The sequence below is a fragment of the Borostomias antarcticus genome (genome assembly GCF_949987555.1).
Source record: "Borostomias antarcticus genome assembly, chromosome: 10".
NCBI lineage: Eukaryota > Metazoa > Chordata > Actinopteri > Stomiiformes > Stomiidae > Borostomias > Borostomias antarcticus.
In genome coordinates this window covers 18,927,288-18,951,874 of record NC_140243.1, presented here as the reverse complement: position 1 = coordinate 18,951,874, position 24,587 = coordinate 18,927,288, and the positions used below count along the sequence as shown (strand labels likewise).

At 47.8% G+C, this 24,587-nt stretch overlaps 2 protein-coding genes across 2 annotated transcripts in view; one reads left to right on the top strand and one right to left on the bottom strand.

Moving 5' to 3' along the window:
• gramd1a (GRAM domain containing 1A) overlaps positions 1 to 7,009 on the top strand; it is a gene marked incomplete at its 5' end in the record, with an annotated part of 26,367 nt that extends 19,358 nt beyond the window's left edge. Inside the window, 9 exons of the mRNA XM_084444564.1 lie at positions 234 to 355; positions 1,664 to 1,806; positions 2,959 to 3,062; positions 4,464 to 4,688; positions 5,023 to 5,110; positions 5,854 to 5,865; positions 6,202 to 6,309; positions 6,554 to 6,674; positions 6,862 to 7,009. Of these exons, the coding sequence (XP_084300690.1) occupies positions 234 to 355; positions 1,664 to 1,806; positions 2,959 to 3,062; positions 4,464 to 4,688; positions 5,023 to 5,110; positions 5,854 to 5,865; positions 6,202 to 6,309; positions 6,554 to 6,674; positions 6,862 to 6,963 (1,025 nt within the window). The 3' untranslated portion in view covers positions 6,964 to 7,009. The remainder of the gene's footprint in view (positions 1 to 233; positions 356 to 1,663; positions 1,807 to 2,958; positions 3,063 to 4,463; positions 4,689 to 5,022; positions 5,111 to 5,853; positions 5,866 to 6,201; positions 6,310 to 6,553; positions 6,675 to 6,861) is intronic.
• Positions 7,010 to 12,479: 5,470 nt separating this feature from the next.
• scn1ba (sodium channel, voltage-gated, type I, beta a) lies at positions 12,480 to 24,260 on the bottom strand (the record flags this gene model as incomplete). Its single annotated transcript, XM_084444563.1, has 5 exons — positions 12,480 to 12,546; positions 13,129 to 13,270; positions 15,030 to 15,267; positions 17,858 to 18,024; positions 24,209 to 24,260. 5 exons carry the CDS (start codon positions 24,258 to 24,260, stop codon positions 12,480 to 12,482), a joined length of 666 nt encoding a protein of 221 aa, XP_084300689.1.
• Positions 24,261 to 24,587: the final 327 nt, after the last annotated feature.

Genomic DNA, 24,587 nt, shown 5'->3' with positions numbered 1-24,587 from the left:
CTCTCTCTCTTTCTCTCCCCCCCTTCTGTCTCTCTCCCTGTCTCTCTCCCCCCCTCCTCTGTCTCTCTCTCTCCTTCTCCCCCGTCTCTCTCCCTGTCCCCCCCCTACTCTGTCTCTCTCTTTCTCCTTCCCCGTCTCTCTCTCTCTCTCTCTCCCTCTCTGTCTCTCTCTCTCTCCCCCGTCTCTCTCTCTCTCTTCCTCCCTCCCTCTCTCTCTCTCTCTCTCTCTCTCAGACCTGTCTGTTGGTGAGTGGCAGCAGGACAGCAGCTCTGGGAACACCAGCCGGGTGCTTAGCTACACCATCGCCATCAACAACCCCCTGGGACCCAAGACCGCCCCTGTGGTGGAGACCCAGGTGAGTTAGACCACTACTGTAGGCCCTAACAGAGACCCAGGTGAGTTAGACCACTACTGTAGGCCCTAACAGAGACCCAGGTGAGTTAGACCACTAGGCCCTAGAGGAGACCCAGGTGAGTTAGACCACTAGGCCCTAGAGGAGACCCAGGTGAGTTAGACCACTAGGCCCTAGAGGAGACCCAGGTGAGTTAGACCACTAGGCCCTAGAGGAGACCCAGGTGAGTTAGACCACTAGGCCCTAGAGGAGACCCAGGTGAGTTAGACCACTACTGTAGGCCCTAACAGAGACCCAGGTGAGTTAGACCACTAGGCCCTAGAGGAGACCCAGGTGAGTTAGACCACTAGGCCCTAACAGAGACCCAGGTGAGTTAGACCACTAGGCCCTAGAGGAGACCCAGGTGAGTTAGACCACTAGGCCCTAACAGAGACCCAGGTGAGTTAGACCACTAGGCCCTAGAGGAGACCCAGGTGAGTTAGACCTCTAGGCCCTAGAGGAGACCCAGGTGAGTTAGACCACTAGGCCCTAGAGGAGACCCAGGTGAGTTAGACCACTAGGCCCTAACAGAGACCCAGGTGAGTTAGACCACTAGGCCCTAGAGGAGACCCAGGTGAGTTAGACCTCTAGGCCCTAGAGGAGACCCAGGTGAGTTAGACCACTAGGCCCTAGAGGAGACCCAGGTGAGTTAGACCACTAGGCCCTAACAGAGACCCAGGTGGTGAGTTAGACCACTAGGCCCTAGAGGAGACCCAGGTGAGTTAGACCTCTAGGCCCTAGAGGAGACCCAGGTGAGTTAGACCACTAGGCCCTAGAGGAGACCCAGGTGAGTTAGACCACTAGGCCCTAGAGGAGACCCAGGTGAGTTAGACCTCTAGGCCCTAGAGGAGACCCAGGTGAGTTAGACCACTAGGCCCTAACAGAGACCCAGGTGAGTTAGACCACTAGGCCCTAGAGGAGACCCAGGTGAGTTAGACCACTAGGCCCTAGAGGAGACCCAGGTGAGTTAGACCACTAGGCCCTAGAGGAGACCCAGGTGAGTTAGACCACTAGGCCCTAGAGGAGACCCAGGTGAGTTAGACCACTAGGCTCTAGTGGTGTCTTCATACCGGAGCCTCTCCATCAGCTCGGCCTGGTGAAGAAAATATCGACTGGGATTCTACTTGAATTGAGTTCTTATCGGATGTTAACTGGGCGTTTTTAATGCGAGAGCTCTGTTTAATTGTGATGAGAGGGAGAGATGGTCTCTTCCCCGGGAAGCTCTCTCCCGTTGGATCTTGTGGATCCAATCACACCCATGCTGTGTTCCAGACGCTGTATAAGAGCAGCGCCCGTGGGGAGTGCTACGTGGTGGACTCTGAGGTCATCACCTCAGGCATCCCCTATCAGGACTACTTCTACACCATCCACAGATACTGCCTCACCTCCGTCAACAAGCACAAGAGCCGGCTCAGGTAGCGCACACACGCACACAGACATGCACACACACGCACGCACACACTCAGAACACACGCAGGCACACACACACACGCACATTCACATGCGCGCACGCACACACACACAGGTACACACACTCTCTCTCTCACACACACACACACACACACACACACACACACACACACACACACACACACACACACACACACACAGTTGGTCAGAGGTCGGAGCAAAGAAACACTGTAGTACTCAGAACAGAAGAGAAAGTGCTTCTAATCAAGGTTGGAAATCTGTGATAATATTAAAGACACAATGAAATCAAAATTGTATTTTTTCCGATTTTGGATCACATCCTTGGTCATAGTACCTATAGTACCACATGTACCTATTTAACAATATATGCAAATATTTTTCAAAATGTCCTTTTCGTTGTAATCTTACATCAAATATCAAATCCTATGATTTTTTTCATCCTGTAGAACAAAATTTCCCGAGTACTTACGCCAGCAATGCAAGAGCAAGGTCAATCAATAATCTCACGACATCACCTGTCAATCAACGCTGTCCGTCTATCGAATCTGTCTAAAAGTGTTATAACCCGCCCACTTGTCAATGTTCCAATCAAATTCCTCTAAACGTTATGTCCCGCGCCTATAGAATGTTTCAGTCGGAAATACGTCAAACTACGGAAGTTAGATGATATCAAACGTCCGTTTCAGCTGGACTTTAAAGCACAGTAATATGAGTATTATCATAAACTTTGCTCCAATTTGACCAGTTTTTCTCCCGCAGCATCAGGGGAACACTTGGGTCTTTATCCAACATCATTGTTAGACTGTCAAAGATTTCAGAAAAAGTCATGTTTTGAAAATACGCCCAGACCATACTGTAAGTGACGGCATGTTCGCCTGCTGACTTCGTCAGTTTCTCCTAGTGGCTATTAACATACAGGAAGTAGATTTCTCCCAGTGGTTATTAACATACAGGAAGTAGATTTCTCCCAGTGGTTATTAACATACAGGAAGTAGATTTCTCCCAGTGGTTATTAACATACAGGAAGTAGATTTCTCCCAGTGGTTATTAACATACAGGAAGTAGATCCTGAGAGAGCTTGTGTTATTAACATACAGGAAGTAGATCCTGAGACAGCTTGTGTTCCTCTCTTCCAGGGTGTCGTCAGACATCTGCTACAGGAAGCAGCCGTGGAGTCTGGTCAAGGCCCTGATCGAGAAGAACACGTGGAGCGGCATCGAGGAGTACTACAGACACATGGGTCAGTCAGTCGGCCAGTCAGTCAGTCACACAGAGAGGAGTACTACAGACACATGGGTCAGTCAGTCGGTCAGTCAGCCAGTCAGTCAGTCAGTCAGTCAGAGAGGAGTACTACAGACACATGGGTCAGTCAGCCGGTCAGTCAGCCAGTCAGTCAGTCAGTCAGTCACACAGAGAGGAGTACTACAGACGCATGGGTCAGTCAGTCAGAGAGGAGTACTACAGACACATGGGTCAGTCAGTCAGTCAGTCAGTCACACAGAGAGGAGTACTACAGACACATGGGTCAGTCAGTCAGAGAGGAGTACTACAGACACATGGGTCAGTCAGCCGGTCAGTCAGCCAGTCAGTCAGCCAGTCACACAGAGAGGAGTACTACAGACACATGGGTCAGTCAGTCAGAGAGGAGTACTACAGACACATGGGTCAGTCAGTCAGTCACACAGAGAGGAGTACTACAGACACATGGGTCAGTCAGTCAGAGAGGAGTACTACAGACACATGGGTCAGTCAGTCAGTCAGTCACACAGAGAGGAGTACTACAGACACATGGGTCAGTCAGTCAGTCAGACAGTCAGTCACACAGAGAGGAGTACTACAGACACATGGGTCAGTCAGTCAGTCAGACAGTCACAGCAAGGAGTACTACATTACATTAATCATTTAGCAGACGCTAGCAGCTTTTATCCAAAGTGACTTACAATAATTGCATTTAACGTAGGTAGTCATTGTAACTAAAGCGTCTGCTAGATGACTGTAATGTAATGCACCACTGCTCGCCAGAACTCACAAGCGCATACACTTTCTAACCAAGTGACTAAGAGCGTAATTTAGTGCTGAAGTCAAGGTGCGAGAGCAGCAAGATACAAAGAGTACTACAGATACATGGGTCAGTCAGCCAGCCAGCCAGCCAGTCAACCAGTCAGCCAGTCAGCCAGTCAGCCAGTCAGCCAGTCAGCCAGTCAGCCAGTCAGCCAGTCAGTCAGTCAGTCAGTCAGCCAGTCAGCCAGTCAGCCAGTCAGTCAGCCAGTCAGCCAGTCAGCCAGTCAGTCAGTCAGTCAGTCAGTCAGCCAGTCAGCCAGTCAGTCAGCCAGTCAGCCAGTCAGCCAGTCAGTCAGTCAGCCAGTCAGTCAGAAAGTCACACAGCAAGGAGTACTACAGACACATGGGTCAGTCAGTCAGCCAGCCAGCCAGCCTAGGGAAACTGGCTTATATACAACTGGTTATATTCTCAACATGTATGCGCTGTACAGTCCAAAGTGTTGCTGGAATCCGACCTGCAGTCAAACTCATATCTGTGTCACAATGACCGACGAGGTCACGAGTCATCGGGAAGCGTGCAAGCCGTGTGACCGCCAGCGCGCGTGGCGTTCTCACCGGTCTCCTCCTCCTCCCCCCCCAGAGAGCGAGGTGTGCAAACTGGAGACGCTGCTCCAGACGGAGGTGTCGGTGGTGACCTCGGGGGAGGCTGCAGGGGCGGACCCCGCTCAGACGCCCCCCGCCCTGAGGCGCCGCAAACGCACCTGCTCCCGGCGCGGGGGCGAGCGAGAGAGGGAGGGGGCAAGCCTGGGAGGAGGAGAACGAGGGGAGCGGGGGCTGGGAGAGGAGAGGGACAGGAGAGAGGCTGGTGAGTAGCTGGGGGGCATTTATACACTCAATTCTTGGTGGGGGCTCCTTTTGCACAAATTACTGCATCAACGTGGAGTGTGGCATGGTGACAATCAGCCTTGAAAAATGTCTAATTAAACTATAAAATAGTTTCACTTTTTCAATTAAATTACGGAAAATAATGAACTGAATACTGATTGAATGAATATTATAATGTTCTGAGATGCACCTGTAGAAGTCTAAAGAGGGGAGGGGACTGGTGGTGTAACACTCTGGCACCTAGTGGTGTGACGTGGAACTGCATGGTGCTCCCTGGTCTCAGTAATGTGATTGTCCTGGTCGTGTCTCTGCAGGGGGCCAGTATCTGAAACTAGGGGACCGGTCGCGCGGGGGAGGAGGCACCAGCAGCGTCTCCACCATACTGCTCATAGTCAGCTTCATGTGAGTTCTGAGTGTGTGTATGTGTGTGTGAGATGGATAGAGAAAGGAATACTTTGAGCAAGGCTGTTCAGGGAATACAATCACTGGCTTAATCCCTTTAAGAAAAATGTCTTTCTATTTCTGGTTTTAAGATCATCATGAGTGTGAGTGTGAGTGTGAGTGTGAGTGTGAGTGTGAGTGGGTGAGTGTGTGTGTGTGTGTGTGTGTGTGTGTGTGTGTGCGCGCGCGCATGCGTGTCTGTGTGTCAGATCGATAGAGAAATTAATACTTTGAGCAAGGCTGTTCAGGGAATACAATGACTGGCTTAATCCCTTTAAGAAAAGTGTCTTTCTATTTTTGGTTTTAAGGTCATCTAGAGCTCATGTCTTTTTAATATAAAACTAAAATCAACCTGCCGATGTTGTTCTCAAACCATATTCAAATCAAGCAGAGTTGACGATGATCCTAACCCCAAAAACGTGCCTTTTTTAGCCTACTGGGTGTCTGTGTGACCGAGGCCTGTAGGTTCTCCTAGCCACTACAGTAGATATGCTATATTGTGTGACCGTGTGAATGTATTGTAGCCTCAATGTTGTCTTTTCTGAACATGCTCTCTGCTTGGATCCACATCTGAGCTGCTGGATTCTCTGGCTGTGGCGTGGTCTCCTCTGCTTATTAACCTCCTCCCACTGCCTCTCTCTCTCTCTCTCTCTCTCTCTCTCTCTCTCTCTCTCCTTCTTCCCTGAACTTCTTCGTATGCACAGGATCTGTATCAGGTATAGTAGAACAGAAGAGGCCATCCCAGTGTCTAGCTCGGATGGAAAATTGTTGTGAATTCCATTTAGTCATTTAAACTGTCGTGAATTCCATTTAGTCATTTAAAGTGTAGTTTTTGTCATTAAAAGTCAGTTGTTGAAATAGTTTCAACCTCCACTTCATTCCTCAGTTGGCATCATTTCTTGACATGTTTTTTTCCCTTATTTTGTTTTTTTCACCCAGCCTGTGTTTCCCCCATCTTACCTGCTTTTCACGAGCGAATATTAATCAGTTCTCTTTCTCTTGTTTCTCTCTCTCTCTCTCTCTCTCTCTCTCTCTCCGTCTCCCTCCATCAGTTTGGTGGTGTTGGTGGCTCTGAACATGCTGTTGTTCTACAAGCTGTACGCTCTGGAGAGGGCAGCTCACACACTGGAGACCTGGCACTCCTACTCCCTCAATGACAGGTGACTAGGGTACTCTAGTTAACACACTGTTACGAAGGCATCCATGTTGTCCATACCATCGCTGTTGTAAGGTCAGACTTTAGGTCTATTTAGCCAATTATTGTGTCACTGAGGCGCTTCTCAAACTGTGTAACTAGTGGAATTGCTCACCTCTCCTTTGATTGAATGACTAAGGATGTAATCAGAGTCTAAGTGAGTGTTGTGAACCTGATGAATGCCCCCTGCCCCCACCCCGCCCCCCCAGCCCTCTGCCCCAGTCTGCGGGAGAGTGGGCCCAGGTTCTGCAGCTGCAGAGGCAGTTCCACCAGGCCCAGCTCAGCAAGTGGCAGCACATCCTCCAGTCCTCAGTCACCTTGCTGGACCAGGTGTGTGTGTGTGCGCGCGTGTGTGTGTGCGCGCGCGTGCGCTTTTGCATGTGTATGTCGATGTGGTTTGAGCAACTGCTCAGACACACACCGTGCTGTTAAATGTGAGTACTTCAGAGTACTAGACTACATCATTCAGGTGTCATGAATCTAAGCCCCCCCCCCCTCTGTCCACCCTCTTCCTCAGATGAAGCAGTCGTTGGAAAAGCTCCACCAAGGTATCGCCACTCCCGAGGTCCAGCGAGACCCCCCCTCGAACCCACCCACAGACTCTCTCACTGAGCACTGACTCCCCCCCCCCAGCAACCTTCACCTGCCCCCCTGAAGGAGCCCCATCCGGGGACAGAAATAGACTACGAGGGGGGGTGGACCAGGGGCGGGGTGGCGTGAGGGGTGAGGTTCAGTCTGGGCCAATCAGAGACACTGACTCCCTCCCCTGGCCCCGCCCCTCTTTCCCACTTCCTCCAACCAAAACAGGAAATGGGGGAGTCACCTGCTGGGAGCTACGCCACACTCCCAACCTCCCTGGGTTTGGGTCTGAGAGACTGTAATAACACAGGTTATTAAGGTGTAATAACACAAACAGACACAACCTCTAGGACTGCAGTAATAACATACTGAGCCGACCTTATGTACTGTAAACCGTGGGCTACCGGAGGGCTAGTTTGGGCCATCTGCTCCCCTCAGCCAACCAAGCTGCCATCTACAAGCCAGCCCCCCCGCCGAGAGTCCCCAGGACATTTCAAAATGGGCCAGCCGCATTTCCGAACCGCCTGACTCCACTTGAAGCTGACTTCATTTTAAAACGCTGATCTTTCACAGTCACGGTGCGTGGGATCGGAAGGACCGCCTTTCAAATGGATGTTTTTCCCTCTCAGCGGACTGCGTTTCAGGGATGAGGAGGGGAGCTCTGTGTTACCCGAAAGGCAGGGGGTGTCCTAGTCCTGGAACAGTAGACCCCCTGGCCTCCAGCCGAAGCCTGGTGCTGAGGTTGGGGGTGGGTGTGTGTGTGTGTGTTGAGGGGTCTCTTCAGGGGGGTCAACCCCCCCCCCCCCCCCCAGACGAAGAGAGAGGAGAATGCTATCAGGAACCAGAGCCTTTCAGTAATCCTCCTCTTTTATCACCCGTCTCTCTCTCTCTCACGCTCCCTCCCTCCCTCCCTCCAGTGGGGAACCGTTCCCATCTTAAAGCTGATCCCTGACAAACACCCTCTTTCCTCTGGGGAGGGGAGTGGTGGACGGGCGGGGGGGGGGAGTGGTGGACGGGCGGGGTGGGGGGGACCACAATCTCAAAACAAGACTATTTTTCACGTGAATTCCATACAAGAGCACTCCCCAGTCTCCCAACACTCCCCTCCCCATAAGTTTTTATCATATCAGTGTCTTTTGGAGTGTGACTGCATCATTCGGACAGTCAGAGAGCAAAGTGTTGAATCGGGCCGTCGCAGTATTTATTACCAGACTCTGTTTTCACAACATCCTGTCCTGCTCTCTATCGAAGTCATTTATTTCCTGTTTTGTGTTCGGTGTTACTGTTCGGCACGGACCAAGAGAGAACTAAATGATTATCATCTGAATGATAGTGGCCATAGCAATAATGATATACTGTAGAAGTGATTCTCGTACTTTTTGAATGCTAACTACATAGTATAACTAAAGTGTGAAAAGACAAGCAAAGAAGATTCATAGAGGGTCTAGCCAGAGGGTTGTGTGTGTGTGTGTGTGTGTGTGTGTGTGTGTGTGTGTGTGTGTGTGTGTGTGTGTGTGTGTGTGTGTGTGTGTGTGTGTGTGTGTGTGTGTGTGTGTGTGTGTGTGTGTGTGTGTGTTCGGAAGACGGTCCTCTCAATGTTACATCATAAAATGTTACATTTTGTATTATTATTATTATTATTATATGTCTGTTTTGTTTTTGGAGACTACTTTTGGTTTCACATTTGCTCACTCAGAGTTGTATTATTGGAATCGGACTTGAACTGTTCAGGGTTACTGTAGTCTTGATCAGGTAAAACGTAGATGCAATAATGAAATAGTACTAGGTGATCTAGTGAGCTGGGCTGGGCTTTAAAAGGACCAACCAGAAATCTTTTGGCCCGGAGGAAGACAAAGGGACATTTTTTGCAGTATTGTGTTATTGAATCCTTTTCATTTTATATCTTTCTTATTTTGTAGTCTTTCCTTTTCTTTCCTTTTGCTCTCCTTGTTGAAAGGTTGTCAGATTTCTGCCCATTCCCTCCTTCTGTTGTATCCCTCTATCGAAATCTCAGCTCCTCCTCTTTCTCTATCCTACTCTTCCATCTCTCCTCCTCTTTCTCTATTCTACTCTTCCATCTCTCTGTTTTCCACCAGCCCAGCCATTCTTTCCTGTTCTCTTTCCTCATTGTGCTCTCTCCCTCCCTCTCTCTCTCTCCCTCCGTCTCTCTCCCTCCTTCTCTCTCTCTCTCCCTCCGTCTCTTTCCCTCTCTCTCTCCCTCTTCCTCCCTCCCTGTCTCTCTCTCTCTCTCTCTCTCTCTCTCTCTCTCTCTCCTGTGCACCGAATACCTGCCCTGGTCGTGTGTGGGCCTTGCTGTGCAGGGTCTCTAGTGAGTGATGAAAGGATGAGCTATTTATTAAGGTCTGGGTGGAGGAGTGTGGGGGGGGGGGGGGGGGTGGGGGCGGAGGTGAGAATGTACTGTAAAGATTTGATTGTACACAATGCCGTGGAAATGAAATGTTCTAAGATATGCAACAATTCTTTGTATGTGATCATTTTGTGTGTGTGTGTGTGTGTGTGCGTGTGTGTGTGTGAGAGAGATGGTCTGCATCACAGGTGTGTTAAGCTTCTTCACATAAGGAGACGAAGAGCTTTTGATTGGTTGGTTGGATCACTGTCCAATAGTTATGGTAGCAAGTTATGACAACACAGGTTCATTGTGCTATAGCTGCTATCTATTGGCCAAAAGGTAATTTGTCATTAATTCCACATTCCACCCATTCACAAAAATGTTTTTGTAACCTGACTTGGATATCAGAATTAGAAATGAAAATATAAATGACCTCTTACTGAATACTAAATACTGAATGACCTCTTATCCGATGCTCCTGTGTACCACTGGGTTGTTAGAGTCCAAGGAAGTGTGACATCACTGTGGCCTCCTGTGACCAGGCAGTGGCAGAGCGTACCTTAAAAGAGCCTTTAAAAAGGAGATATACTTTAATTCGCCACTAACTCACTAAGCCAGACACGCCATTCAAACCTTAAAGTCTCAGAATCTCTGGTGTTTTTCTTCACCTTTCTTTCGCAGCTCTTGGGGGCAGCCAGCCTGCTGTTGTGAGTGTGACCCCCAGTGATGGACCCTCACAGCAAAACAACATGTGACTGAATACCATATCCACATGTCAGTACAGTGGCATCTGTACACTGTGGTTCTAAAGGGAGGAGAGAGCGCCACCCTCTGGCCGCCACGTAGGCTTGCTTTGGTTTTTGGGGTGGTTGAGTATCATCTCAAAGGATGATATCCTCATATAATTCTGTTTTGAAAGTGATACCACTTACTGGTTAAAATGTGTCGATCTGGAACGAGAATAGAATGTTTTTTATTGAAAACACCAAAGAAAATCCATTCATACAAGATTGTGTATGTGTATCATGCTTTGGCATACAAGAAGTCCACACACAGTAAAAAATAGAATAATCTTGCAGGAACATTTATTTATTTAAATCGAAGTTTGGCGAGAAGCAAATTAATTATTTTAAGCATCCCATAATAACATTCCCTATCTTGACACAGACAAAAAGTTTGCATGCAGTAATAAAACCTACAGTAGAGGATTCACTTTACAAATTCAGTACAGTATATCAAATGTAACATACCCAGATCCTTGGCATTCAGTATGCTCGAATCTGGTGGACTTGAAGCATAAATATTTTTTAAAAAGCGTTTCACTTTATTTAGTAGAGGCTCACAAAACATTGATATGCGCAAATAAGATAACACTAGATATAAAGGCTTTTCACATTAGTCATGCTGAAACTTCAGTTTTTAAATCATTGACATTATTTTCCACAGACTCACCCGTTGGAGGCACACTGGACAGATTTAGTAGTAGTTGCCCATGGCTGTGAAATGGTAGGTATCAAAAAGGCCTTTTATATCGAGACAATTGTGGGATTTAACCCCAATGTAGACACTTGGAGAGACTGCTGTTAAACAGTATTGGAATTAGTAATAGGATATTTTGTACTGAGGCCTCCTTTTGCATCAAACGTTGAAAAAGACAGCGCTGCAGTGTGGCCTAACTTCTCTCCACTTCTACAGGCAGTCTAGGTGAAACCTCAGATATGAAAGCAGATTATTCCACAGTTACAGGACTCCACTGTCCACTCCACTGTATCGTTCGTTGGTTCACAACTTGTACTCTGTTTTAGTTTGCTCATAGCCAATACTGCAGAGCCAGTGAGGTCGGTTTCGGTCGTTTGAGCATGGATGTTCTAATACTACAGAAAAGTGCAAGTGTAATTTTGTGATTAAAATAGTGATCCTCAAGGAAAAGTGAGGAAGACTTTTGGTCGTATTCCATGGCGAGTTGTGCTTTGACCGGTAGGTAGAAATACGATTTATAATAATAATAATAATAGTAATAATAGGTGGGATTTAAATAGCCCTTTTCTGGAACACAGCTTTACACGGGGAGGGTGGGGTGAACAACAGACAATTGTAGCACAAACAGCACAACACGTCACAGACAGGAATGGATGGACGGCTAGCAGAGAAGAGAAAGGTCTTGAGGTGGGACTGGTATATTGAGAGGGAGGGACTCTGTGTCCCTGACGACTTGGGGGAGGAAGTTCCAGAGCTTGGGAGCAGCTCTGAAGAAGGCCCTGACCCCCATGCCGTGACCTTTGGACCTAGGAGAGGAGGGGGGCTGAGGTAGATCTGAGGGAGGTCTGTCAGATATGGGGCGGGGGCTGTTGATGAAGGGCATTGTGGGTGAGGACCAGGATTTTGTCGTTTATCCGACAGGAAACAGGAAGCCAATGGAGGGAGGTCTTCTAGGACTGGGGGGATGTGGTGCCAGGATTCGGTGTGGGTTAGGAGTCCGGATGCATTCTGGACCAGTTGTGGAGTCTATCGATGGAACTAGCACTGACGCCGTAGAGGCATTTACTGACGTGTACAATCATGACTACAGTGTGGAACCTGAATGCATAATATTCTCGGGGTTAACTTTTCATTTGAATATCTACTTTTAAATAGTATAAATTGCTTCATGGTAGATATTCAATAAATTATATAACTTAAATACTCAATATAGCTATGAGCCCTCTGCTTTGAAACAAAAAAAACTTTTCAAATACATGAGTGACCCTCAGCAATATGTGGCCTATTGTTATGATTCTAAGCATGCAAGTTGTACAGTGTTGTCTATATTAGTTTATATGAGTCACCCTGATCATCATGAGGATTTCCTTGCATAATTATATATAAAACCTTCCCACTTGTAATATCACAGCTATACCCAAGGTGTAACTCTAAACGGAATATAGTCCTCCTTGAAAATTTAACATTATTTGTGAGACCTATTTTCTCTCCTTGAGTGATGAACCTTGCCCTCCATGATGGGTATGGATGCTGAGTGTGGCATCAAGGCTGCAGTCTGGCCCTCGAGGCCTTTCTTCCTCGCCTGAAAGAAAGAAACAACCAGTTGGACGATAGGCAGAATCCACGGCTCCATTTTAGGAAGAGAAGAAGAAGGAGAAAAGAAAAGCCAGAAGGAGCAGCAGAAATCAGAAAGCTGTGTGTTGAGTGAAAGAAGACCTACCAGGATACTACTCTGCCTCCTGAACACCTGTGCAATTATCTTTACTCTCCGAAGATATAGCTAAGTACTCCGCCCTGAGGGAGAGAGAGAGAGAGACGGAGAGAGAGCGAGAGAAAGAGAGAGAGAGAAAGGAGGACAGTTTGGAGGGAAAAGCAAGTTAAAGAACCCAGCTGGGATAAAGACTGGTGAGTAGAAACGGTGAACAGAATCAGAATCAGTATGAAAACTGCAGTGGAGAAATAGAAAATGCTACATTGAGAGGAGAAGATTATATGGAATGACATGCGAGAAAATGTAAATCCTCAAGAAGAAAGGTACTGTCATGCGTGGATAAGGCGGGAGTGTGTGCGTGTGTATTTATGTACAGTATGGGTGTGTGTGTGTGTGTGTGTGTGTGTGTGTGTGTGTATGTATGTACAGTGTGTGTGTGTGTATGTATGTACAGTGTGTGTGTGTGTGTGTGCATGTGCGCGCATGCGTGTGTGTGTACAGTGTGTGTGTGTGTGTGTGTGTGTCTGCGTGCGTGCGTGCATGTGTGTGTATGTACAGTGTGTGCATGCATGCGTGTTAATGTATGTACAGTATGCACGTGCGTGCGTGCGTGCGTGTGTGTGCGTGCGTGTATGTAGTGTGTGTGTGTGCGTGTCTCTCCTCACGCGCTCTCTCTCAAGGCCTCCTCCCCTGCTGCTGATATCTTCTTGTAGCAGTAAACCATCTCCACCAGCAGCCAGAACTGCAGCCCAATGATGGACACGTACATCATCACCTCCGACAAGATGGATGCCATGCCCCTGGTGCCTAGAGAGAGGGGGAGGGTTTCATTTGTGGCATATAAAGGCCTAATTAGGTCACAGTCATCCGCTAATTCCCTGCCACATTCTCATTCATCCACAAGAGCTCAGAATTTCACTAGAGGTTACCCTTGTTGGCTCATGTGGAACAGCATTTGGGTTACAGTACAACCCAGCAAACTGAGCCTACAGTCTTCACTGTATAATGCATTGACCTTTGAAGAGGCCTCTATAATAACTCCTACATGTGAGTCATCCTGTCAGGAACCGTGACTTGCCTCCTTCTATTAGACACAATAAAACTCCATTAAAGCTAACACACTCCGTATCAAATCAAACTTTATTCGTATAGCGCATTTCATACACAGAGGCAACACAATGCGCTTTACAGAGAGCAATGGGGGGGATGGACATAGGGCCCAGCCCTACATATTCCAGAGGGAAGCAAAAAACAGTTTCACCCGGGGGCCAGAAAGGTGAGCTGTACATTTTTTTCCATGACCTCAACGAGACGATCGAGCAAGCTCCTGGAAAATGTTTGTCTATTGGCTAAGAACATTTACAGAGCACATAAACATGGGCTTGATACTTCATAGGAGAGACATGACTATCAGTAGAGTAGATACATAGTTACAGAGAAGTTGCCTACGTGGTTGGCCATTATGTGTTATCTATCCCTGTAGTCTCTCATATGATATTTAAGTGAATCATATAACAAAGCAAAGTATCCCGGTCTGTCAAGTATGAAGCTCTCTCCCCCGCGGTCTCTCCACCCCTCCTGGCTCGCGCTCTCTCCCCCGCGGTCTCTCCACCCCTCCTGGCTCGCGCTCTCTCCCCCGCGGTCTCTCCACCCCTCCTGGCTCGCGCTCTCTCCCCCGCGGTCTCTCCACCCCTCCTGGCTCGCGCTCTCTCCCCCGCGGTCTCTCCACCCCTCCTGGCTGGCGTTCAGGTGTCTCGGGCTCTGCTAGCCGTGACCACGAGCGTTGCGTAAGGGGGTGGTCTGGCGATCAGCTGGCTGACGGGGGGGACAGAGGACATGCAGGTGAATAGAGGACGTGCAGGGGGACAGAGGACATGCAGGGGGACAGAGGACATGCAGGTGAATAGAGGACGTGCAGGGGGACAGAGGACATGCAGGGGGACAGAGGACATGCGGGGGAATTGAGGACATGCAGGGGAATTGAGGACATGCAGGGGGGACAGACGACATGCAGGGGAATTGAGGACATGCAGGGGAATTGAGGACATGCAGGGGGGACAGAGGACATGCAGGGGAATTGAGGACATGCAGGGGGGACAGAGGACATGCAGGGGAATTGAGGACATGCAGTGGGAGGAGGGGAGTGATGGCGGTGGTGGCAGCGCCTGTGTGACACGGCCGCAGCTTAACACCAATCGACAGCTGTGTGTGTGTGTGTGTGTGTGCGCGTGCGCGTGCGTGTGTGTCAACAAAACGTCATTGGTCCCGAAAGAGCTGTTTATGTGACATGACATGTCAACGCCCACCCCCCTCACACACACACAAACACAGCAGGGTGTTTGAGTGCTTTAAGTGTTTACGAGTATGGATGTCACTCCCAAAACAAAAGGAGTAATAATAGAATAACCCTCTGAAATAAGGCTCCATAAATAGAACCCTTTTCAGGTCACAAAGAATCCTTCAGGGGTTCTCAGCACCTTGTAGAGCTAAAAGGGTTGGAACCATAGGGCTGTGTGGAACCTGTTTTCAGTAGGTTTCTATCCTGTTACCAGTGTAGGCTACTTACGGTTTGGCACCACGATGAGGTGGACGAGCTTGGAGGTGTTGGTGTGGAACTCGTAGAAGGGGAAGGTGAGGACGCGGTTGAAGAAGCAGCGATAGGTTCCCGTGTCGTTGAAGGTCACGTTGAGGATGTAGATGGAACCGTCCTGCAGGTCCTGGGTTCTCTTGCTGCCGTTCCAGTCCAGACGCTCGTAGAACCGCTCGTCCGTGATGTCGCCCATCTGGTCCTCGTAGGTGTAGATCTAGGACACAGGGTTGGGTAGGCCAGGGCCTCCATTTTAACTTCACAAAAGGAAACCTCTTTGGTTTTCACTGAGAAATGAGAGACGTTCTAGGTTATATAAAGTTTGTTTTTTTAAAGTTATTAACTATTTAATGTAGACCAAAGGAACAGGAGTAAGATAATTTAAGTAACAAATATTAGATGATTTTGTGCTAACACATGGCCATATGATCTCTCGTTTAAAGAGATTTAGTTTAAACAGTTTTACAGAGATAGAGGGGTAGTTTTCGTGGTGGTTTGGAATGATGGACCAAAGCATGAACTGTGTTCCTGTCAGCAGCAGCCATTAGGGAGAACGAACAGGGCTTCAGTGGGATGTGGGATGATTTAATTATGGAGCGATTTCACCACAGATGGATATGGTAGGAGATTACACTCTCCATTACTTTGAATTAATTAATCATGTTGTCCACAGAGAAGCGTTGGAAAAGCTCGGAGCAAGCCGTGCATCCTCAGAAAGTTGACTTTTATACGGTAGTAGAGTTTATTTTAACTGGGAACGTTTTTATTATAAAATTCAGGTTGATTAGTATAAGCCTGAAATTCTACAAGGTATTTTGTCCTAATTGTCCTGTGTAGACCTCATCTCTCTTTGTTGGCCTGTATGTCCCCTAACCTATGACCTCTTGAGTCTAATCTGAAAACGCAACCTGAGAATGGCAGGGGTCAAATCTCCTACCTGACACTGACCTGTCGCTGGGTTCCTGTTACACATAAGATTCACTCAGCTGAGGTTGCCCTGAGTAGAAGTCCCTGAATGGGCCAATAGGGGGCACTAATGCCCACTCGCTACATTATGGGCAGTTTAAAGGGTGGTGACTTTATTCCCCCAGCGTTCTTCTATGTAGTTGTGTGGTTAGTAGTTCAACACAAAGCATAAAATGTATCTTGTGAAAATTAAGGATATGGTGGATATCAAGCCCATGAATCTCCATTCGGGACCGTTTTATTTCACAGAGTCTGCACTGTATGTTCCAATAGAGTGCTGAGGTGATGTCATACTTTTGTACGCTAATTAGCATCACTGCCACTACTGTAGATTCTGAGTCAAAAATCGCTGTGGGAAAAATGAATGGGATTCACAAACATGCAGAAAATAAGGTATGTGTTAAACAGAGACTCTCAGAATAGAGTACATTTTGTTCTAAAAAAAATAAACATAATTGAAGATGAGTTTTGGGAATTTTGAAGCTATTAGTTGGTTCTGAGGTCGATGTTGTTGAGATATGCTAACCATTACTGAAAATGGACTACAGCAGTCAAATGGCTGCCATGTTTTTCATAACGTGAGCTAGCATGAGATGACATGAGATTACCCAAACTGAATAAATACTACACATACTGTATAAACACAAAATGGCCTTAGCTCAATGTAGTATCTAAGATATCATCTGCTGATTTTTTCTTTTTTTCCATGGACAAATTTATCTGCATCAAATGCAAATTTCATCTTCATTATTTCACCAAATGTCATCAAAAACAGCAGCCATCAGAAAGACATTTGATTATGTAGGCTAGTCCAATTTCAAAAATGTTTATCACGAGCAAGGCTTAAAAATTCACAAAACCCGACATGTTTTAACTTTTAGAACAAACATACTTCTAACATACTATTCTGGGAGTCTCTGTTAAACACATCTTATTTTCTGTTTTTTTCCGCGAAGTCCATTCCTTTTTCCCATAGGGATTTTGTACTCAGAACCAATGGCTGCGATGCTAACGTTTAAGCCTACAAAATGACATCAGACCTCACCACTCTATACCGAAGCAGATAACTGGGAGTGCAGCCTTCACCTTTGACCTTTGCTGACCCTGGATTGGTCAAGCACTGACCACAGTACTTCCTGGTACATCAGTGGATCCAGACGTCAACACAAGGCTAATGGCCCCTTTCCCCCTGTACAGTCCTGTACTGTCGGACCTAATGAGCTGATGGCTTTGAAAGTACACTTGGGGCGTAAGTACTGTACATTGTGTTCAATGTGTACGTTGACAGCTGAGGGAGAGAGCCAGTCATGAAAAATACATGGTTGTGCTCTCGTTCATTATAAATGCATTACTCTTGTTTCACAGGAGACAAGACTACTCCTGTTCCATTTGCTATGGCCAGCATTATAGAAAATGCTTTTCTAGGACAAATTCATTTAAGAGAGGATTTTTTTCATGACACCACGGCAAAGTGAAAGTCCAGGCCTTAGCATCAGACCTGTCTGTAAGAGAAACCCCAGAGAAACCAGGAGACCGACACTCATGCTCCAATGCTCAGCTGGAAACCTCTCCCCTCCCCTCCCTTCCTTTCCTTTCCTTTCCTTTCCTTTCCTTTCCTTTCCTTTCCTTTCCTTTCCTTTCCTTTCCTTTCCTTCCTTCCTTCCTTCCTTCCTTCCTTCCTTCCTTCCTTCCTTCCTTCCTTCCTTCCTTCCTTCCTTCCTTCCTTCCTTCCCTTCCTTCCTTCCTTCCTTCCCTTCCTTCCCTTCCTTCCTTCTTTCCCTCCCTCCCTCCCTCCCTCCCTCATCCTCCCCCCACCCCCCCACCACCTCTCTGGGACTCACGTGGGTGAACTCATTCTCTCCGCGGGCCCTGAAGTACCAGTCCACGGTGGCGGTGGCGGGCACCTCGCCCCTCTGCTTGCAGGAGATACAGCCCAGTTTGAAGCCCTGTTTGGCCACGGCCTCCGTGTCCGAGTCCACCTCCACGCACGCCGCGCGGCACAGAGTGACTAGAGGGCAAAGTTCACAGGAGAAACGTACAAGTGGTGATTATAACTGTGTTCGTCGTGTCCCTAAATTCAGATTAGCAAGACTGAAATGTGAGCCAAGAGCCAACATGGGTGGTGAAGGGTGATGATCTTTTTTTCATGTACCCATGGCTGGAGGAAAAGCTTGATACACTTTAATGCCAAAAGCTTTAGCGTTTTACTAACACTTGCAGGGAAAATGTCTCCCAATACTTCAACTATCAATTGGCAGAAGATGCATCTGAACTTTTTGTTTGCGTGCTTCCATCAATCATAACATGCTTTTTTTTATTATCAGGCCATAGCTTCTCTTTTTGCATTTTAGTTTTATTTCCACTCATCATTTCTTTATCATTACTTTATTGGGGTCAATTTGTTTTATAATTATTTATTTTAGATTATGCTTTTTTTCAACTTCATCTGCTACACCCGGGGCTTATTCCAGAAAGTGAGGGGAAATAAAGTGTTTGCAAAGTATTTCTCCTTGCAGCCTGTCCTGTTGACGGAGTTCAATTCATATATAGATGCACAGCTCTATATATGACATCATCAAGTCATACTGTGCATCGGCCAAGAGCAACACACCTGCGAATCCAGGTGTTTCTCACTCTGCCCCCTGCAGTTTCCCCAGAGGCATCTGCATCGCTCTCAACCAATGATCTTGTGCTATTTTGACCTTTGACCCCTGGGGGATGCTTTTGTTTTCAACCCAAAATGGGGGGCGGGCAGGGGACAGTTTCATCATCCATTGAATGAAATACTGCTCTCCTCTTTCCAACAACGAGAATGCTCTTTTATTTAAAGAACTCTCTGGAATAGAAATACTGCCCCACTGAGTCCCCGACATAGAGAGACGCTGCAACACTGAAAAGGAAGAGAGGAGAAGAGGGAGGGAGGGAGGGAAGGAAGGAGGGAAGGAAGGAAGGAACAAAGGGAAGGAAAGAAGGAGGGAAGGAAGAAAGGAAGGGAAGGATGGATGGAAGGGAAGGGAAGGGAAGGGAAGGGAAGGGAAGGGAAGGGAAGAAAGAAAGAAAGAAAGAAAGAAAGAAAGAAAGAAAGAAAGAAAGAAAGAAAGAAAGAAAGAAAGAAAGAAAGAAAGAAAGAAAGAAAGAAAGAAAGAAAGAAAGGAAGGAAGGAAGGAATAATGGAAGGAAGGGAAGGGAAGGAAGGGAAGGGAAGGAAGGAAGGAAAAGAGTTAACACAGCCCTGTACAGTCACACAGCCATTTGTAAAAAAGAAGACAGAGCTGAATGCTTACTCTTCCATCGTGAGAGAGAGAGAGAGAGAGAGAGAGATACCAGAATAAGAGAGAACAAACAGGGACAAGTAGATGAACAAGCTAGACCGTCCATGCAGAGATGCATAAAGGCGACTAAGACATGATTGGCTGCTCGTTGAAAGGCAGGGTCACAGAACACAAAAGCAGAAGACAAATGAACCTGCCACACATCACACCAAGGACAGAGATGTCCTCCAGCTAAAGAGACAAGAGGACAGAACAGACAGACAGGATATTATTATTATTATTATTGTATTTGTTCTGTCGTTATTTTTGTATTTGTGTGAACTCGTCAACGCTGTTAATGAGGGAAACCTAAGTGCTTTACGAGTATAAATAAAGGTTTGAAATTAAATGAAAGAGAGAGAGAGACCGACAGCCAGCCAGATAGAGAAAGAGAGACACTGGTGATAAAGTGACATTGGAAACACTCGGACAGCGCGGGCAGGTTGCATTCGGAAGGGCATGGAGAGGGGAGAGACCAACACGGAGAGAGGAGAGAGACTAACACGGGGAGAGGAGAGAGACTAACACCTAGAGTGGAGATCTGGATGCTGCTGACCATTCAGAGGGACGCGAGAGGAGGGAGAGACCTGAATAGGCAGACGTGACATCACGCCCGGTAACCTGTTGCTAACTCAACAATTATTCCTGTCGACGACGCGCCGACGACAGCGCGTCACGTCCAAATCCAATGTGTCATCTGGGGGGGGGGCAGCCGAGATTGGGTTACGCAAGGAAAATTCCACAAACTGCAGATTAGGAGGAGGCACTGAGGGGATTAATCTGGGATGTCAGTTTGCTGAATGCGAATGAGTCCAAACAGCACAAAGCTCACTTCAAACTCATTCCCTGGGGAGGCTGTTCCTGTATAATAATATATTACGGGCTTAGTCATGTGACAGCAGCTGTGGAGGTCGGGGCGCACTGGAATAGAGGTGGTTTTATTGAGCTTTTAACCAGGAGAGATACAGGAGGATACAGAGTGAATGAGAGAGAGAGGGAGATAGAAAGAGAGGGAGAGAGAGAGAGAGAGAGAGAGAGGAGAAGAGGAAGTAGGAGGAGAGAAGATCACATGTAGGTATCCAACACAACACAGTACGGTTGCCCCCGCTCATACACACACAGCATCCTTTGACAACAACCAAGAAAGGAACTTTCCACAGGGACAAACACATCCATATATGTACAGTGGAGATGCACACACACACACACACACACAACCTGAGGCAATGCAAAACATCTATGACATTACCCTTGACACCAACCAAGACAGAGACTTTCCATATGAGCAAACACACTATCGAACCACGCTTTGTCAATAAACTCACTTCTTGACAGAGTCATATTCAGGCCAGCTTGGCTCTGGCCTTGTGAAACGACTGTGCTCGAGATGAAACTGTACCTGAGAGAAAGCCTGGAGAATGGGTATCAAATTAAAACAGCTCACTTGTTCAGTCAGGGGAAACGGACCTAGAACAAAAGCTATTCTACCTTCGGGCCCCTTTTAGATTATTTTCCTGTAAGATGTTCTGATCGTAAATAAATGCCACACCATATCATCTCTGACTTTGACGATGAGATGCAGTTAAAAAAAAATAGCAACAACACAACAACAACGGCAGTGGGCACAGACAGGAACCCTGACAGGAACCCAGGGTTCTCACAGATCATCGATGGAGAGAACAGCGTTCTCTTCTCTCTGTTCTCTCAGCATCTGCGTATCTGCTTTTCGAATCCTGAGGGCCTCATTCATCCTTCTCACACACACACACACACACACACACACACACACACACACACACACACACACACACACACACACACACACTCTCATGTTAGATGCTCATGTTAAATGCATCTTTGCAAAACAGACGTCCTTACAGGATTTAAACTATGAGGTTGCTTTAAAGGGACACCGGCCAGCGACATCTCTCCCAGGTCCTGTGTCCTTCTCTTCTCCTGTTTCAGTGCTCTCTCTCTCTCCAGGTTCCCTCCCTCTCTCTCTCCCTCCCTCTCTCTCTCTCTCTCTCTCCAGGTTCCCTCTCTCCCTCTCTCTCTCCAGGTTTCCTCCCTCCCTCCCTCTCTCTCTCCAGGTTCCCTCCCTCCCTCCCCCCCTCCCTCTCTCCCTCCCTCCCTCTCTCTCCAGGTCCCCCCCCCCTCTCCCTCTCTCTCTCCAGGTTCCCTCCCTCCCTCCCTCTCTCTCCCTCCCTCCCCCACCCTTTCCTCACTCATTCCCTCTCTTAAATCATTCACAGGGTCATTCCTTTCTCCGCTGTTGCTCTGTGTGTGTCCTGTGACCGGCCCTTCTTTGCACCACCATATCCCTCCAGCCCGATAACCGCGGAGCCAGTAGCTCGCTACGCCTGGGCGTCCAATAATGTCCAGTTCTGGTTCGGATTAAAAACAAATTCTCCGCTGAGGTCCAGTTCTGCTCGGACGCAGTTTACCAGACGTACGTCCCCTTTGACAGACAGCATGCGCAGAAAGAACGCAGCCAAGAGTAATCCGTTTCATCGTTTATATGAGACTTGATCGGTTTATGAAAAGGTTTACACTACCCCTCTGCAACCAATTGTTTTGAGCCTTTTTATTCGGATTGAGGTGTTTATATGGAGCATTTTTATCGGTTTGGTCTTTTAAACCTGTTATAATTGGATTATTAGGCTCCATGTAAACGTGCCTAGTGTGCCCTTCAGACGAGTGAATTACCTGCTGATTAGGCCAACATCACTACAGAAACTGCACACGCTCGTCTATGCTCTGGCACCGGACTGATATCTTAAATATTCAACTCATGTAAGTCAAGGAGCGCGTCGTTATTAGAAGCAGCACTTAGTGCTCTGAACCTTCACATACAAGCACTCACACACCAAGCACATCAATCAGGACAAGCCTTTGACTTGACCACCTGCTCCCCGTAAGAGGAAGTCAAATATAGCTCCAAACGACCTGTCTCGGCTCGACCTTGAGAGGCCGAACGCGGTGACTATAGCCGGTATGTGCAAGTGAAGAAAGAAACAACGTTGATCCCTAATCAAGGTTTCGCCCCTTAGCTATGCCCGACGAGCCGTTTGTCTGTCTAGCGGGTCCGTGATTCCCATTGGGTTTTCCCAGGGCCTGGAGGTAGGTGGTCTCATGAACAGCAGGGGTGTACTGCCCGGTCACAGGTCGGATCCAGGGTGGTTTGGGGAGCGTCCCCTCGAAGGGAAGACTGTGACGGGCCCTTTTTTAGCAGGAGGTTCTACTCCTCTGGTTTAGTGGGGCTGATGGACTAGTTGGGTGAAGCATGAGTGGTGCTGTCTCCTGCTGCCTCCCCCCTCCTCTCTCTCTCTCTCCTTCTCTCTCTTTCTCTCTCTCATTCTCTCTCTCTCTCTCTCTCTCTCTCCTTCTCTCTCTCCTTCTCTCTCTCTTTCTCTTTACTCTACTCTTTCTGTTCCTCCCGTCCCCCTGCATCCCCTTCCAAACCCTCTCTCAGGACTTACTGTATGCTTACATAGTTTACAGTCTACACACTAATCTACACTGCTACAGTACCAGGGAGGACAGTGTGTGTGTGTGTGTGTGTGTGGTGTCCGTGTGTGGTGTGCGTGTGTGTATACAGCACAGTATGTGTGTGTGGTGTCCGTGTGTGGTGTGCGTGTGTGTATACAGCACAGTGTGTGTGTGTGTGGTATCCGTGTGTGGTGTGCGTGTGTGTATACAGCACAGTGTGTGTGTGTGTGTGTGTGTGTGTGGTGTCCGTGTGTGGTGTGCATGTGTGTATACAGTACAGTGTGTGTGTGTGAGTGACAGTGTGCGTGTCCTAGTGACAGCGCTATTGTAGACAGGGGGCAGGGATGGGGGGGGGGGGGGGGGGGTTTAGCTCTTTTCAAATTTCAAATTGTATTCCCATCAGCTCAGTGCCGTATAAACAGAAATAGCAACACGTACATACGTATAGATTCACCGCTATTACCTGGCAAACACGCACATCTGGCTGGACTGAAAACATGCGAATACTGTAAGTCGGGCAAACACTTTTCGTCCTCCTACAGTACCATGGCAAAGGGGCCGTTTGTGTTCCCATTCAACACATGTAGGTTTCAAAACAGAGTCCGTTTTAGTCTATTCATAACATCTGTCATGGATTTCTATTGGAGGAGATGGATGACTCCACCGCACACATTAATAGCACTATCCACATAACCAGCTCCACATAACCAGCTCCACATAACCAGCTCCACATAACCAGCTCCACATAACCAGCCAGGGCCTCAGTATTTTCAAGCAGCAGGTCATTCCCAAGGGAATTTCCACATATGCTCCATATTGAGAATGTTTACATACTGTATGGATCTGGTGAGTGTGTTGTACTTATTGTTGTGGATATGCTGTCCGCATTAAAGGGCGAGTTGTGACTAATCTACGCTCTGGGCTGTTCTGCACTCACTGTCTGCTGTTGCTGTGCCCTGCATTTAACACCAGCATCACGAGCCTCATCCCATTACTCTGCTCTGAAAACAAGGACAGCTGGTTCAGGCTTTTAGTGAGCAATCAGTCAAAGACACACAACCGCACATCTGCATGGGCTGCAGCACACACACACGCGCGCACGCACACACACACACACACCAGCGCTCACAGGGAAGCCACACAATACACTGAAAGTGAGTTTAAACGCCCCATGTCTGTAATACATAACGTAAACACATATCTCTATTCAGTCAAAAATGTCCCACTCCCCTCTCGTTTGTCTGACTCTGACCAAATGAGGGACACAGGTTCAAGTCTCAGGCACCTGCTTGGGCACCATTAGACAAAGACCAGAGTGGAGGGGGTACATGCAAGCCAAGGTGTTCCAGGTGGAACTGTTGCCCCATGGTGATGTTTCCAGCGACCACTCACCTTGTAACGCCAGGAGCACGACGGGAACCAGCATCCTCCTCACCGCAGTCATCCCACAGGAGAGAGGGGGGTGACTCGCACTGATGGCAACACACATGCGTAACCACACACACACACGCGCGCACGCACACACACACAACAGACAATGAGAGACAAACAGACAGACAGACAGACAGACAAGACAGAGGTCTGCAGGTCTCAGCAGCAATTCAAATTCCAGGTGCAACCGCAGTCAGAACCTCTGCAGGGATCAATCCCAAAAGTGCAAAATATCCGAAAGGGGCCACTTCAAAAAGCCTTGAAGAGATGACTCTCTCTCCCTTTCTCAGATGTCTGTGAAGGTATCTTTCCTGCTTTTCTCAAGGCTTGGGGTGTGGTC